The sequence below is a fragment of the Toxorhynchites rutilus genome, chromosome 2, assembly GCF_029784135.1.
Source record: "Toxorhynchites rutilus septentrionalis strain SRP chromosome 2, ASM2978413v1, whole genome shotgun sequence".
Lineage (NCBI taxonomy): Eukaryota > Metazoa > Arthropoda > Insecta > Diptera > Culicidae > Toxorhynchites > Toxorhynchites rutilus.
This window is the reverse complement of record NC_073745.1, coordinates 246838597-246855604: the sequence shown is the minus strand read 5'-3', so window position 1 is coordinate 246855604 and position 17008 is coordinate 246838597. Positions and strand designations below refer to the sequence as shown.

Below are 17008 nucleotides of genomic sequence, written 5' to 3'. Positions count from 1 at the left end.
GGAGGTCGAGAGGCCTCCGCAACCCCAGTTAAGTTATGCGAATTTTTGAATTTCAAAAAGCTAATTGAAATTTTTTTCTCAGCGTTACTATACCTATTTTTGCTTTTCAAAGCACTTGACACTCGAAGCTTACTTTGCTCGTGTCCTCTATCAGCTGAAAAAAGGTAATATGTGTCGTTTCGGTGGTGGTCCAGATTGCATGAAGGGTGTTACTCATTTTATTAAGTCGGGTTGAGGTTTAAAACCACAACGGTGCCTTGCGCCAGCGCTGTCAACAGCGCCCTGTATCACGTGTCACTAAATCGTGAACTTCGTTTGATTTCTTCGAGAGGTCGCCAAGGAGCATGGAATATTGTCGGCCAGCCTATCTTTGTTGTCATCATCGGAAAATCAAACAGCTTCAGTCAGTTATCCAGCGAGTCATCAACGCCAACTGGCGTCAGCGGAGGCCATGGGGCCTCCATCCAGGGAAGTCGTTTCATGTTTCATAAATTCAAGTTAAAAAACACCCTCTCATCTTATTCAGTGTTTGTCGGATACCATCACCGGAGACATCAGTCCAACAACAGCGTGAAGCAGAACATTTCTACACAACCTCAACGGAGGCACAACAGTTGATCTATGCAGTGAACTCATCATACGAGAAGGTCCAGTCAATCCACCTGAGTCCAGTTCAGTACACCAAGAAGCAGCCATCAGTAAACGAGTTTTGAAGCAGTAACAGCAGACAAAATATATGCCACTCTCAACCAATAAATCGAACATCGAGTAGAAAAGAACACTGCAATTGAAAGCTGAAACAAAAGTTTGAAATCCAGTGTATTTCAAGGCGGCCGGCTAATGTTGATTCTGTTACTTATCGAGAAACTTAATATCGAGCATCCCTAAGTGTGCTACCGAACAGCTGTGTTTGTTTACGTGAGTGTCTATTGTTTATAAAGTAAATAACAGCAATAGACAAAACAGCTGTTCAGTCTGCAGATAATTCGTCATTCTGCATTTCACAGTGTTCGCGAATAAACCACAATTTGAATTTTACGCAAGTGCGTTTGAACTTTGAAAAGTGTCCGAAAATTATTATCCGTGCGCGAACACTCACATTATAACTGTCAGTCTCAGTGGTCAACGCTCTCCTAACAAAAAAATCATGCCGTTACTTACTTTAATTTAAGTGTGGCTTATTAATTCATAAATTAATCAAACCATCTTCCCTGTCACCCTGTATTCATACCATCCACTCTGTCCGAGTGTGGCTATGGCTGTTATCAACGCACTTGTGACTTATTGTAAGATGCCTTTCAAAGATGCTAATTCGAGCAAGCTATAATTTTCCAGTGCATAATTTAATCGTTCTAATGATACACCCACCAATAATTAATGTGAACTGGTGGTTCGAGGCAAAACGTATCATCAGACATAGTTATATGTCAATCAACTAGCTCCAGCGCAACATGATATTTATAGCCTGTCAAGGGTTACAATCGTACTCGGTAAACTATATTTTTCATTTCACATGAGCGAAGCGTCCGTAATTTACACACCATGCAATTGATATATACTGAAATGACGAAAGGTGACGTCAATATAAATTCTCTTGGCTTTATATATTGTCGATCGATGGAATTTTACGACTTTGTTTGTTACTACATTCGTCTATTTGCGAATAGCATTTATTATTATAATCGTTATTTTGTGTGTGTTGTGTGCGTGTAGAATGATGCCTCTAGTTTAATTTAGGTCTTTCTTCTTCAGTTATCAAAATGATGTCCAAGCAAGAAAAGCAACGCTTTTGCACGCGATTCGCGAAAATTCGAACTACTCGCAGGTCTACTTAGTGAAATCGATAAGGAAGTCAAAACGTTAGGAGTGTCTTTTTCGAGGTTCAAACATCGCTCGTTACTCTACTCAGGAAGGTTCATTGCATCAATGTCAAAGGTTGGATGCGTAATCCAGCACAATAGCATCCTTTTCAAACAGAAGCTTCAAAGCAGTTCTACTTCTATTATGCCTCCACCCATGTGGGCAGTGGCGTAGCGTGACCGGGTGACACCTGGGGTGGATGTCTTGGGTGTCACCCCTCCAATAATACCTTGTTATTAAGTCTTTGTTTTCGTTTTTTACTGGAAAATTGAATATAAACGTATTTATTAAAATACTAAAACGATGTCCGCATGTCCGCTTTATCGTTGACCGCAAATCTTTAATCAATTTCAACTTTGATGATTCTCTTCCACAAAATGCATCAAGAATGCAAACGGTTAGTAACCGCTTTAAAATCACTGTAATATCTAGAAGGAATGCTTGGATGTCACACAACCATGAACTGTAACCGATCCAAAGTAGTCTAATGATTGAAATCGTGTCGGTTAATTTCAGTGGTCTTCAAATGTCTACGGAATCTTGGTATCTCTAGCCATAGAACACTTCGCCGTAGGGATTTGGTAATTTGTCAAATCTACGTTTTCAGTTCACTGTCAGATGTTGATTACATGGTTCGAGCCGATTTTGACCGCTCTAGTAACTCCAGGTGAAAATGACCAATGTACTAGAACATTTCCTCCACCTCTAACTTGTTTTTCTTATGAGAAATTCTCCTTTCAGTAGCATATTCGTAATCGTTGAATTTTAACGAAGCCTTCAGAATGGTCTTTTCGACTAGAGCAGTGGTTTGCAATTGGTGCTCTGCGGAAAATTTGTGCTCCGCTAAGTTAAAGCAAATGCCCCACTTGAAAACCCACCTTGGAACAAAACAATCTTTAATTCGATTTCACAGGGCATATACCGTTTTATTTTGTTTAATGCCGTGTAACTACGACACGCAACCGAAATAGAGTTGTTCCCAGTTAGGTAATGTCAATGCAAGTAGGATTTGTTTTATTGATGGAAAAATGCAGGTGGTCCATCTATTATTTTTTTGCTATAAAAAGTGCTCTGCCATAAAAAAAGCTGAAAACCCCTGGACTAGAGAGTTCCTTTCAGCAGGAAGATAAAATTCCAGTGCATTGAGTTTGGTCACAACGTTACCCCTAATCCTTTGATTCGCCAGTCAAATTTTCAAAATCGAAAATTTTCAATTGTCATGTTTGGTTAGAATATTTTTGGTTGAAATATGTGTAATATTTTTATGGGACCCCCTCTCCATTCCAGAGGAGGGAGGGGTGTCATACCATCATAGAAACCTTTCTCATACCCGAAAACACTCACATCCTAAATTTTGCTTGATTAGTTCTTGAGTTATGCAGAAGTTTTTGTTTTGTTTGTATGGCAGCCCACCCTTAGAGAGCGGGAGAAGTGTCTAACCACCATAGAAACATTTTTTGCACCCTAAAACCTCCGCATGCCAAATTTAATTTGCTTGATTAATTCTCGAGTGATGCTGAAATTTTTTGTTTGATTTGTCTGGCAGTCCCCCCTTAGAGAGGGTCTAACTATCATAGAAACATTTATTGCACCCTAAAACCTCAATATGCCTAATTTGGTTTCATTTGCATGATTAACTCTCGTGTAAAGCAGAAATTTGTGTTTAATTTGTATGGCAGCCCCCTCTTAGAGATGGAGGAGCAGTCTCAAACTATCACGAAAACCTTCCCCGGCACCAAAAACCCCTACATACCAATTGAAAACGACATTTAAACAGTGTTATTTTTAAGGTAGAGATATTCAGTCAACACTATCAATTAACGCATTATCTCCAAGCCAAATGGCAGGGATGTGTACCGAGCATTCTTAAATGATTTAGTGAAAATTTCTGGAGTAGTGGTTCATGTTTGGAAAACAAGTTCTGCATACATATTCCGAAACACATTTTTTTACAGTACGAAAAAGGAATGATTCAATAATATTGCTCATCGCTGACTAGAAATTTTTCCCATTTACATTGTACTGGGCTGAAAAACTCTTCACGTTCATTTGACGCGGAAGCAAAATATAAATGGGATTGGACAGGGCGAGAAAGATATTTGTTAGTACCGTTCTGAATCATATTTCGGACACTTTGTTCTAATACCTTGAAATGCTTAATGCACTGATGATATAACTATCAAATTAATATCACAATTGCTTCTTTAGAGTAATCCCTTGGTTTCAATATCATTGCATGTGAGAACTACATTTGAATTATAACATAATCGGCAAAAGTCTGATAACACTACTCATTATCGTTTGTGTTTGACGTTTGCTTAGCGTGAGCACGTAAAATTTACCCGTTCATAAATATTTAAATTTCTCCCGTGTTTCATCTGTTCTCATCATCGTTAATAGTTTACTGTTATTGCTTGGTAAGTGTTTAGCAGTTGACTATAAAATAGAATCAAGTGTAATGTAATTTTCGTCCAAAAAATTACAAAATAAAGTGTCCGAAATTTGAATTCAATCTGTCCGAAATTTGATTTAGTGTCCGTAGTTTGATTCTTATTCGCTTCATTTGAAAAGCATTTTATTCGATGATTTTTTTATGTTTTCAATCAAATATGTACTAAAGTAGAAAGCTTAAAAGCACATTGAACTAATTTATTTAAAAAATCAACCAAATAATACCTGTGCATAAAATTTAGATCGGTTTTCTGCATCATATGCCTTAAGCGTCCGAAATATGATTCAGAACAGTACATTTGATCCCAGCAGAAGGTTTGTTTTGATTTGGAACGTAAATATATCAATTCATTTATCAGATGGTCTTAAAATACATTCGAAAAAATAACAATCCAATACTGAAGTAAAATGTATGAGCGATGTGTTCCGATGAACAATTGCAAATATAAATATATATAGAAGGTGTCATATGCAAGAAATAATATTTTAATTGTCTGGCATTAGTGTCGGAAAAATAAGGATGCTTTCACCAACATAAACAAAACCATTGCGGAAAGTTGAAAAATGAAAATTTACCTTTCAGAGCACTACCTCGAGTTTCCGACGTTTTTCACTACATATTGCGACGACAGATGAACATTTAATATCTTGTGAGTAATCGATTAGAGTTTGGTTGATATTACTTGATGGAAAGTGTGCGAAAACGATCATTTTCTTCACACTGTTTTGCAAAATTATCGATTGTCTGGCGAGGGGTGAGGGAGAGAGATAAAAGAAATGAGCGCCATTGTGGCAGCCATTTGTGAACCTTCACCTTATATATTTTGCTTTCAAAGCCAGTGTTGAAAAAAAAATCATCTTCGCTAAGCTCAAATGCATAGATTTGCGGGCTAGGTTGCATCGAAAACCTATACAACCAGTGAATATGAGCAAACGAACTTTTGTTCTTCAATATGTTTTGAAGTTTATTTTTCCACTCAGTGTCATTTTCATCTTGATTATTCAAGATGCCAGAATTGAATTTTATTTTAGCCAAAAGAATATCAGCTGTTGATACTTTTAACCTGAGGCAGCTATTTACGGTTGGCTTTCTAGTTATGCCGTTGTTACCGTCTCGCCAAACAAAATTCTGCGCGATTTCTTGCAAAGTTCGTTTCATCGAACTCTGATGTTTTTGTTCTCTAAATGATCCAGCCTGACTATTATTTTTATTTTTGAATTTCGACTCAAAATCAATGCCAAAACGAATATCGTTTCGAATATGATTAATATCAATTTGTTGTTTTTGATATTCAAATTATAAACAGCGAAGTTATGAACCCCACACAATACCGCATTCATTCATTATAGCAAATTTGCTCATGCATCACCGATATGAACAAAATAAACTCGTTTGTTATTGTCATCAATATAATTAGGGCAGTGTGTTTCAAGCTGGAAAAAAGTCATTTACACTGAAATAATATCATATTCGTTACTCGTGAATATTTGTTGATATTCTAAGACTCTCTTTTTTTTTAATTCGTTTATTTTTACAGGCTCAGTTACTTAAGTTTAAAGGAACCGAATTCTTAAATATAATTTTAAAACTATATATATATATATATATATAAACAATTTTCTTACATCTATGGTTAGTAAGGTGGAAAACCGATTACTCGCGGTGTACTCGAGATTAGAAGGGTGACATATTTTTAGGAGAAGGATGGGATATAAGGAAATTGTAACAATGTTGATGAACACTCAATTCTTAAATCTATTCGCATATCTATAGTGTATTTACATTTCACCTTATTCTACTATTTATAGCAAGGGGACGAATTACCCGCAAAGGAAGGGAAGAAGGGTAACTTCTAAGACTCTGTTCAAAGCAATTTTTGAGCATGCGTCTCCATTGATTTCATGAATTTGGAGTGCCATTATGGAAAATAAATAAAATCGTCCTTCCATGCTTGCAAATTTGTTTTTTTTTTGCATTTTTCGGAAGCTTATGCCCTCACAATTGTTGCTCTAAAAGGATTTTTCGATAATTGATTTCGTTGGAAAGTAGCAACCAAAAATACAAGGTCACCTCAAGGGATACAGTACTGCTGCACGAATTTTCAAATGCGTTTTTCTCGAAACCATGTTTTTCAACTTGTGGTAGCGATATCTCAGGATCTACCCGAATTATCTTAAGCGTTACATAGCCGTTTTTTGATATCCATCGATTTTGTAAGAGCTTGTAAACAGCGATTTTTCAGTAAAAATAACCCATTTTTAACAAAAATCAAAAATGTTAAAGAAAAACCTCTATGTAACGCTTTAGGTATTCTTCTAAGGTTTCAAAATATTCATAGGAATTCATTCTGCGACACCCCATTGCTTCAGAACCGATACCATCAGCTAAGTACCTATTTTCAAACATCACCTACGCATCCAACTTTCAACAACGTAATAACCATTATTCGTGCGCTCAAAAAATGGAAAACACAACTTTAAATATACCTTAACCAAATTACCAGAATACCCGAACACTTCACTTCACTTCACTCCACTTCACTTCACTAAAATTCATTATTTTCACCTTTCCAGACAGCCACCTTAAGCGGAATTCTAGCATTTCGACACGGGACATGGCCAAAACACTTTATGTTTCGCAAAGTTTCATTTAAGAGGGGCAAGAAACGATCCGGTTTGTAAACATACATACAGAATGTTGCCAAATCGCGCGCCCGTAAACTCTGCACGAAACAGCTAACGAAATACCGGTGGTGCGTCAATGATGAAGAGACCTACATCAAAGCAGATTTTAAGTAGTTGCCTGGACAGGAATATTTTATGAATAAGGACAAGTTTGCTGTGGGTGATCGTTTCAAACTAAAAAAGCTACTGATTGCTCTAAAATACCTAATTGGTCAGTCCACGTGTACTTGTGGCAAAATTCGTGACCAAAGGCACCACCTATTCAAAATCAAATTCTGTTGATTTTGTGCACGAACCCACCAAACTGTCCTGAACTCCGACCGATCGTAACCTGCTGGGCCGTGATAAAACGTGAAGTTCGGAAGACCAAAGGAGAGGGGAAAGACGAAAGCAACGATGAGTAAATGAAACGGACGGTAGTTTGACGTAGGATTGTGATTGTTCAGAACGGTTGTATTTTTAATGTAATTCTTTTCATTGTTCAGAGATCTTTTAGTTTAACTTAGACACATAACAGGGTGGAATGGTAGAAGTATATGTGGATCAGCAAACAAAAAAAAATATCGTCATTGATTACATCGAATATGAATTTAATGTGGAAGAAACAAAAAACAATTTGAAAATACTTACGATTTCGTTATATTTGAGGTGAAAAATACACATGAAACGATTTCGTTATATTTTGAGGTAAAATACACATGAAATTCATTCGAATCAAATCTATCCATTCGAACTTTCGAAAATTAAACAATTCAAACGAAACGCCTATTCTAGTTTTCGTATAAATGAGTTTTTTAATCTGCCTACCAAACGCCACTTTTTTCTTGCGAATCCCATTCGTTTGTTAAATCAGTATTCACGTGTTTCGGATAATTCGAGCTCAAGTCGTATCGATTCTACTGCTCAATCTATAATAGAAGGAATTGAGTCATTGAGAATTATGAATATGAGTCATCTAGTAGTTCTAGTAGAGATGAGAATAGACTGGGTGCACGATGAGTAGAGAAATGAGAATGAATATAGCCAAAGCTGGTTGGTCCATACTGTTCGATGAGTTTATTACGACTGACTGTTCTTAACATGTTGTGCCCTATTTATATGATTGGTCCCATAGTCATCTGAATAGCCTATAATTGCGATTGATTCTTTTGGTCGGGTTCCTTCTCGAATGTTCGCTATAAACAATAAGTTTTGTATAGCGGCTTCGTTTTCATGCGTTCCCTATTCCATGACAATTCTCTTGTTATTGTTTGTTATTGTTATGATTGTTTAGACGTTGTTTTGTTGTGCTGTCGTGTTGTGTTTAGTGATCGGCAAGTAGCATTTGTTGTGATTGATATAACTGTTAATTCTTCTGCAGGTAATTGTTGTTGGATGAAAAGGTAAGTGAATAATGTTCTCTTATGTATCTTCTCTAATTGTCCTCTTTCACAGGTGCGGATTCAGATCCTGGATTACCGTCTGTATGTGTTTTTAGTGTTTAATAGTGTTTTTCATTGTAATGTGAGGAGTGTTAAATTTTTTTTTTGTGTTGGGATTAATATGTTTTTTCTTTTGTGTATTCTCCGCCTGGGCCGCAACACCACCCTCCTAGTATTGATATCATTTTCGCTGTACAATTGCCCATGTTGCCGCAGCCCGGAAGACACTCGCTTAAGATGTTCGTCACTCCGTCATATACAGAAGTCATTCACTAAATGGACTATCTTCAACTGGACTTATCTATAACTGGGCGTACGTTAACTGGACTGTATCAATAATATGTATCAATAATAATTGTCATCTTCAATTTGAAGCATAGCTTTTGCTGTTTTGCAGTCCAGTTTGCGAGTGAAATTCGATAATTGTATTGATTTTCCGGCCCAATTAACCCCTTCACGTATAACGTCGAACCACACTCGTTGCGATTAGACTGTGCCAGAACGTACAAAATCGAACCTTACTCGTGGTCTATCGGTCTATTTGAGTGATGTATGAAATCTTGCATCTAATTAACTTGTTTGATAGAACGAACTATGGCACACAATTTTATGTTGCATACAACATTCATGGGACAGAAAAGAAAGTTGATAGAAAGAATGCATAATACATTATTCACCTTCGCATTCGCTCGCAAAACATACCTCGCTTATTTGTTAAATCGCTCACTTGTTTAATTATTTAATTATTAAAATTCATACAAAATAGTTTAAATCAGGGTCTGAACAACGTACTTGTCGTAGGTAAATAACACCAAGAAAAAAATTTCATACAAATTTTAGCAATTTAAAACTGCCTCGGGGCCAACTAATCTGATAGAGAATAGTTGGCATCATACAAACTAATGTCGTATCCAGATGTCGACACCATTCCGCCGTCAACGCGAATTCCGGATTCTGATGTCAGCTACATTGCAAAAAGACGGAATGACGAAAAGACTGTTTTTTTTAGTTGACAACATGATATTTGGTAACTGTTTTTGTTTTGATCTATTAAATTAATTAATAACGAAGGAAACCTTTAATGGAAGAACGCTTATTATTTGATAAAAACATGCCTATTATATGATAGACATGCCCTATATATTGACCAACTTACCCCGTATGTGGGGTTAGTTGGTCAATTTATTTTGAAATATAAAGACGTTCAATAAAAGGAAAATGTCAAATAAATGATTCTCTGGTTATTTTTCATTGAAAGGGTAAAAGTTAAGCTTCATTGTGGTACATAACATTCTAACGCAAAACTTCGTACTATAACCATAATTGATTCAAACCAAATTTATTCAAAAATGATCAACTAACTCCGCCCTACCCTACTATAATTTCAGGGCACTTTATTTTTGAATTAATTTTGCATGGTTCTATCAGGCTTAACAGGGTGCTACGATCTTTTTTAGCGAAATAGACGAATATTACAGAATAATAATTGAAGACAAATAGTCTTATCTGCACTTTTGTTTATTTCAATTTGGTATGCAGAAGATGCACATTTTATCTCCATATTTACGAACAACTACAATATAATTAATAGTAAAAGAAGGTCAATCTCTATCAATGATTTCGTTTTTAGCGCTAGCTTCGTAAACAACTTATAACAATCCACACACGTCTGAGTCGGAAGATGTTATATGACAATACACACGTGGCACACACGTATTCAGCACCGGCAGAGTGCTTATAAGAGTCGTAAAGTTGTTTACAATGCTACAATTTTCCGCTCCTCCGATGGTTCCAAACGTTCTTAGTCATTCGAAATTTAGAGGATTTTATTGGAAAACTTTTACAATCATGGCTGAATCAGTTTGCAGTCGGTTACTTCTCAGCAGAAAAAATGTTCCCAAGTAGAAGTTTACATATCCTTGGAGTCTAGTTGGGTGAAAAACAAAATCGATGTTCCAGAACGTATATTGCTTATGTTAATATTAACATGTTATACATAGTCACGTGTGCAGTACATGCGTGTCGTGTTTATTAAACACAGATTGTGTTGTAGTGAGTATGAGGTTCTTGTAACACAAATCAAATTTCCCAGCTACATTAATCGAAATCCTCTCAACCCATTTTTGGAAACAGAAAACATAGAAAACCACATACGCAAAATTGCCGTGCGAAGCGTGGATTGAAACGCAAAATTAATATTCCAATTGCGTCTGACACGGGAATTACACGTTACTTCATTTCCTCGAAAAACTCCTCTCTTAATCAACGCGGCACAACATGAGCTAATCAGCACGCGTCGGAATAAGCAGTGAAGTCACATTCACACTGCTATTAAATTGTTTCGCCAATGGAGGAGGAACGCTGGGAGGGCAGCGCTGCGTATTGATTACCTTGTTAGGTACAATGATGACGAACAAATTGGCACGTAGCAATTATCATATTCTTGGGAGTGAGCGAATGAATGACAGGAGAATTACCTTTGCTGTCGCCAGGTGGTGACGGGTGGAGGAACTGTGCGAATCCGTCCGCGGGACAGTCGTCACGTTGACTGTAACTCCAGGGACCGCAGAGTCTAGTCATCCACAACGATTGGAGACCTGCGGAAAAAGATTTTATATGCTATTTAGAGTTTGTTTTTGATATATTTGAAGATAACTGAACATTCTGCAACAAAGGATAATTAATTAGGTATAAATTATGTTTAATAATGAACAACATGCTGAACACTACAAATTCAGAAACACAAAAAATGCATTCATTCATTTTACTTATGAGTAGAATCACAGTGGCATTTGTTATTAGGATAAGTTTATTTGTATGTTTTTTTTTTATCAAATATGCTTCTATACCAACCCCTGAGAGATTCTCAACAAACCAATTGAATTATTATACTAAAATAAATATAAAAATAGAAAAATCGATAAATGACAAAACATGAGTATTTTTTGATTCGAATGAAAGTTTGTATTTTCGTATTTGTGTTCCGTTTGGGTCGGAGGAAATATGAGTTTTCCACAGCATTTGTGAATTTTTTGACTCAAGGGTAACTTTTGAAGAGGGGGTATCGATTTTAGCAAGAGAAATCTTTGATAATTTATCTCAAAAACTATGAGTCCTACCGAAATAGTGTCTAGGAAAGAGCTATAGAGTATTGATGTCCACACGCGAAAAAAATATACACTGGGAAAAAATGGTACAATTTTTTTATTTACAAAAAAACATTAATTTTCAATATCTGAAATAAGTCATTTAGAAAATTAAAAAATGGGTACAAGATGGTAAAACTATTTTTGACGAACTATGTGGAACATCGAATCATTATGAAATTTCAAAACATGAAATTTTTATATTTTAACAATCATTGTAAGGCACAAATTATGAATCCTAATGTGATTTAAAATAAAAAAGTACATTATCAATCTCTTTCTAAATGCAGCCATTTCGAGACATTTGAAAAAAAAAACATTCCTAATTTATTGTTTTTTTTTTAATTATTTTTTTTTTTTCAAATTTATATAGGTGTATTCAATTTTTTTAAAATATTCTCATACAAAAAAGAAGTCATGTAGAAAATTTAAATAATGAGTCCAAGATGGTAAAACTATTTTTGACGAGCTTTGTGGAACATCGAATTTTTATGAATTTTCGAAACTTGGAATTTTTGTATGTAAACAATCATTGTTGGCCATAAATTATGAATCCTAATGTGATTTAAAATAAAAAAGCTCATTATGAATCTCTTTCTAAATGCAGCCATTCTCGAGATATTTGGAAAAAAACAATCCTAATTTATTGTTTTTATTTTATTTATTTTTTTCCAAATTTATATAAGTGTACAGGTCGGACTCGATTATATATAATCGCGATTTCACTTTCAACGTTAATTTTCGAATCCAATACATAATCGAATCACAAAAAAGCGATTTTTCTGTTAATGATTGACATACATACATTAATGAAAAAATTGTTTTCTTGAAATTCGATTATGTATAGGATTTGAAAATAATTGTTGAAAAAAATGGTCGACTATATATAATCGAATCCGACACCTGTATTCAATTTTTTTAAAAATTTTTCATACAAAAAAGGAGTCATGTAGAAAATTAAAATAATGAGTCCAAGATAGTAAAACTATTTTTGACGAACTTTGTGGAACATCGATTTTTTATGAATTTTCGAAACTTGGAATTTTTGTATTTTAACAATCATTGTTAGGCACAAATTATGAATCCTAATGTGATTTAAAACAAAAAAGTTCTTCATCAATCTCCTTCTAAATGCAGTCATTTCGAGATATTAACAATCATTTTTGGCCACAAATTATGAATCCTATTGCAATTTAAAACAAAAAAGCTCATTATAAATCTCCTTCTAAATGCAGCCATTCTCGAGATATTTGAAAAAACATTCCTAATTTATTGTTTATTTTTAGTTTAATTTATTATTAAATTTATATATGCGTATTTTAAAAAAAAAAATTTCATATAAAAAAGAAGTCATGTAGAAAATTCAAAAAATAAGTCCAAGATGGTAAAACTATTTTTGACGTTCTTTGTGGAATTTTTATGAATTTCGGAAACTTGGATTTTTTGTATTTTAACAATCATTGTTAGGTACAAATTATGAATCCTAATGTGATTTGAAACAAAAAAGCTCTTTATCAATCTCCTTCGAATTGCAGCCATTTTGTAATATTCAAAAATATTTCTAATGTATTCTGTTTGGATTTCCGGTCTATAATTTTCGCAGCAGTTTTGTTTGTAACAGCTCAAAACTGTAAATAGTTTAATTTTAAATTAATCGATTCAGTACAAATAGAATGTCACTTACATTTTTTGGTATAGTAACTCGAAAATCAAACAAATTTCTAGCTCAACTAATTCAAATCGTTTAGCTCCTAAAACAGTAAATTTCAGTAAATATTTTCCAAAAAACTAATAAATTCACCTTTCCACTAATTCTAATTTAAATTTTATTTCTTTTTCAATTTCCTATTATAGTTTCTACTCCTTATAACTTTAGTCCTTTTGATTCAACTGTAGTTTAACTTCCTTTCGCTTTAAGATCTCAACCAACTATAGTTTCCTGCTCAATGCACTGTATAGACCCTTTTCTTCTATAATTCAAATACTTTTTATCTCCTCCTTCATTCGATTATTCTTCAGTTTTTCATCTGTCTCTATCTATGTGCTATAAACAGTTTCCTATTGCTTCACGCGCAGCATCTTGGACCATTCTAACTCCGACAACTCCGATAAGGGGATTCGGTGCATGGCGGGCTAACATATTCTCTTTTTTATAGTAAATAAGCTCTTTCATAAAATTTCATTTCATAATAGGACAAACATATAAAGTTTGTCCTATTATGAAATGAAATTTTGTGAATTTGCTTATAATTTTCAACAACTTTTCCAAATACATCATTATGGTAAAACTATATGTTTAGGAATTACGTTGAAAAACATTTGAAGACATGTGGGTTAATACAAAACGTAGCGATGATGTTTTTCAACGTAACTCCTAAACATATAGTTTTACCATAACGATGTATTTGGAAAAGTTGTTGAAAATTATAAGCAAATTCATATGAACACGACGGTATAATACGACAGACTTTAAAATAAAAATATTTTTTAAATATCTCGAAAATGGCTGCATTTAGAAGAAGATTGGTGAAGAGCTTTTTTTGCTTTAAATCACATCAGAATTTATTATTTTGGCTAAAAATAATTGTTAACACACAAAAGTTCGAAGTTTCGAAAATTCATAAAAAATCGATGTTCCACAAAGTTTGCCAAAATTGGTTTTACCATCTCGTACCCATTTTTTTATTTCTTACTTGACTTATATTTTATTCGAAAAAATAAAAAATAAATAAAAAATATTGAGATATTGCAAATTAATGTATTTTTTTTTTGTAAATTAAAAAATAGAAGTATTTTTTTCAAAGTGTATATTTCTTTCACGTTTGGACATCAATACTCTAACTCTATCTAAGACACTATTTCGGTTGGACTCATAGTTTTTGGGATATAAATTATCGAAGATTTCTCTTACTAAAATCGATACGCCCTATTCAAAACTTACAGTTGAGTCAAATAATTCCTAAATTCTGTGAAAAACTCATATTTTCTCCTACCCAAACGGAATACAAACTTTCGTTCGAATCCAAAATAGTTTTTTTTTTAAATCGGCATTTTTAGTTCGATTTCATTTGGAATTGCACAATACGTTATCCATGTAGAGCAGTGCGGGGCAAAGGTGTGCACCTAACTTTTGTCATCCAATAACTCTTGAAATGAAGCAAATAAAATTCAGCTGACCAAATTGTAACTAAATATATAACCTTCGAAACGTAGTACAAGAATGTCTCGAGTTTTGTTTCTACACCCAAAATTGATTTTTGGCTCATAATTTGTCATCCCGATTTATGACATTAAATGAGACATAATATAACACAAATCACAAATAATGGTAAGCATTTGTATAATATACATGGTACTGCAATATAAGATTAATACGAGCGAGCGAAACAAAATACAAATAAGCTTCCCGCATACTTTGCTACATACACGATCCAGGCCGAGATAGATATTGTTCTTCTTCATGTGCTCATTTTTTACTCTTAGAAAACACTTTCCACCTTTATTATATAATCAGGTGCAATATTATCACGTATTTGCTGAACAACTCCTGAAGCATCATTAGCCATGTGGATAGCGTGGTCGTGTAAAATAGCTTTGCATTCCACCCGGCCTTGGTTCGATCCTCATTGACGTCGTATGGACCTTTTTTTTGCACAATCCCAAATGAAATGAGAAAAGAAAACAGAAAGTGATGTCTGCTCGCATACGTACAAACCATTTTTAAGCTTTAAAAATAGCTCATTATTTGTGCATTTGACTCTCTAGCACACGGAATGGCATCTTTTCTGCTAAAGATGAAATGTTTTCTGCCAACTATTGTTTGGGTGTAGTTGGATAAAAACCTATTTTAATACAAAATGACAAAGGCGTACTTTTGCCTCATAGTGGGGGCAAAAGTGCGCACCGTACGGGGCAAAAGTGCGCACTTATTGAATTGTACTTCTGTGGTAACTTGTGACAAAAATAAATGCTGTATAATTACCAGCGGGAGAAGCATCATTACTAGAGTATGTAGGCACTATCCAGTGTGGAGGAGGGGGGTGTTGTATGAGGTTTAATGGGCGGAGATGGGTTAAGGTCGAGCATACCACGTGGAAATTTTTGGGAGGTTGGAGACTGATAATATAAGATACCTGAAAATGTCCAACATGTGAAACAGAATTCTTTTCATTAACAAACTAGCTTATCCAGTGAACTTCGTCCCACCCACAATTGATATATTGATATAAATAATTTCGAACATTAAAGTTCCCACAGAAATTATGTTTATGTACGTAATCTATATTCGCGGTTTATAATTTTTATTTGACATATAAACCTGATGTAGACTAAGACGCATCAATCCTGATACTGAGTGTTTAAAGCCGTTGCTCCGTTCTTGAGTTAAATCGTGAGGAACGGGCACCAAATCATTTTTATTTTAATGAATCATGTTTATAGATACATAGTTACCTTCACTTGATTTATTTGAAACTCATTGTTGAAAAAGAAATATTTATTTGAAGTTCATTGTGAAAACACAAACATAAACTAAACTTAACCGTTATTGAATTGAAGGCGTGGTGAAAATAAAAACAATTTTCATTTGAAATTCATTTTGAATTATTTTTAAGCAATTGTTTATTTTTCTTCCTCATCTTAGATTTCGGTTTTTTAGGATTCCGACGCTTTGTCTTGGAGAGCTATTGCTTCGTTGCGCTGTTTTGGGGTTCGAAGAGACAGACGATGGTTCCTCATGAAGCTAGAAGCCCAATCCTTTCCTGCCAGTTTTGCAACTAGGTTGAATTCGTGCTGGAGATTGTGGCTTCCGTAAAATCAAACGACATATGTCTCAAATCTTTGAGAGTCATACCATTGAAAGTTTTGTTCAGTGCTCTGCAATGGTTCGCCAGATCCTCAGACTGCTCACTCGTAAATACTGGTCTGAACCGCCCTAGGTGCTCGCTGGCATATCCCAGCGGAAGTAGAAATGTCAATAAAAGAAGATTCAAACCATGAATCACTTACTGATATGATCCTCTTCCTCAGAGCTGTTTCAGAAATACCGAGGTCTGCCGCAATCCGACGCTTCGAGATTCCGTCCCGAAGTCTCTGTCGGCCCGACAGCATTGCTGGAGTGCTTTTCATCAAATCAGTTTTCTTCTTGTGGATCCCGTTAAAAGTTTGGATAAAAACATTTCAGAATTTTTTGAGAGCAAAATGCTGGCGCACCTTTGCCCCACAAGCAATTTTTGAACTAATCGAATTTTTTAAAAAAGCTCTTGAACTTATTCACAAAAACGAATACGCACTATCATCTACTATAGAATGAAGGTTTCCTCGACGGTATAGTCTCGAACCTTCCAGTTATTTTAGGTAAATGAATCGTCTACCCCAAATTTGAAAAAAATTAGATCAAAACATCGCAATTCTTTTTTACCTCATAACTTTTTGCCACTTTCATGA

At 34.7% G+C, this 17008-nt stretch overlaps 1 protein-coding gene across 6 annotated transcripts in view; it reads right to left on the bottom strand.

The window, feature by feature from the left end:
• Positions 1 to 17008, bottom strand: part of LOC129764743 (putative uncharacterized protein DDB_G0281733) — a 331282-nt gene that overhangs the window by 109630 nt on the left and 204644 nt on the right. For all 6 annotated transcript variants that reach the window (XR_008741209.1, XR_008741210.1, XR_008741211.1 and 3 more), the window contains one exon: positions 10895 to 11014. Coding sequence is in view for 3 of the 6 variants with exons in the window: in XM_055764190.1 (XP_055620165.1) it covers positions 10895 to 11014 (120 nt within the window). In the remaining 3 variants the exon portion in view is untranslated. The remainder of the gene's footprint in view (positions 1 to 10894; positions 11015 to 17008) is intronic.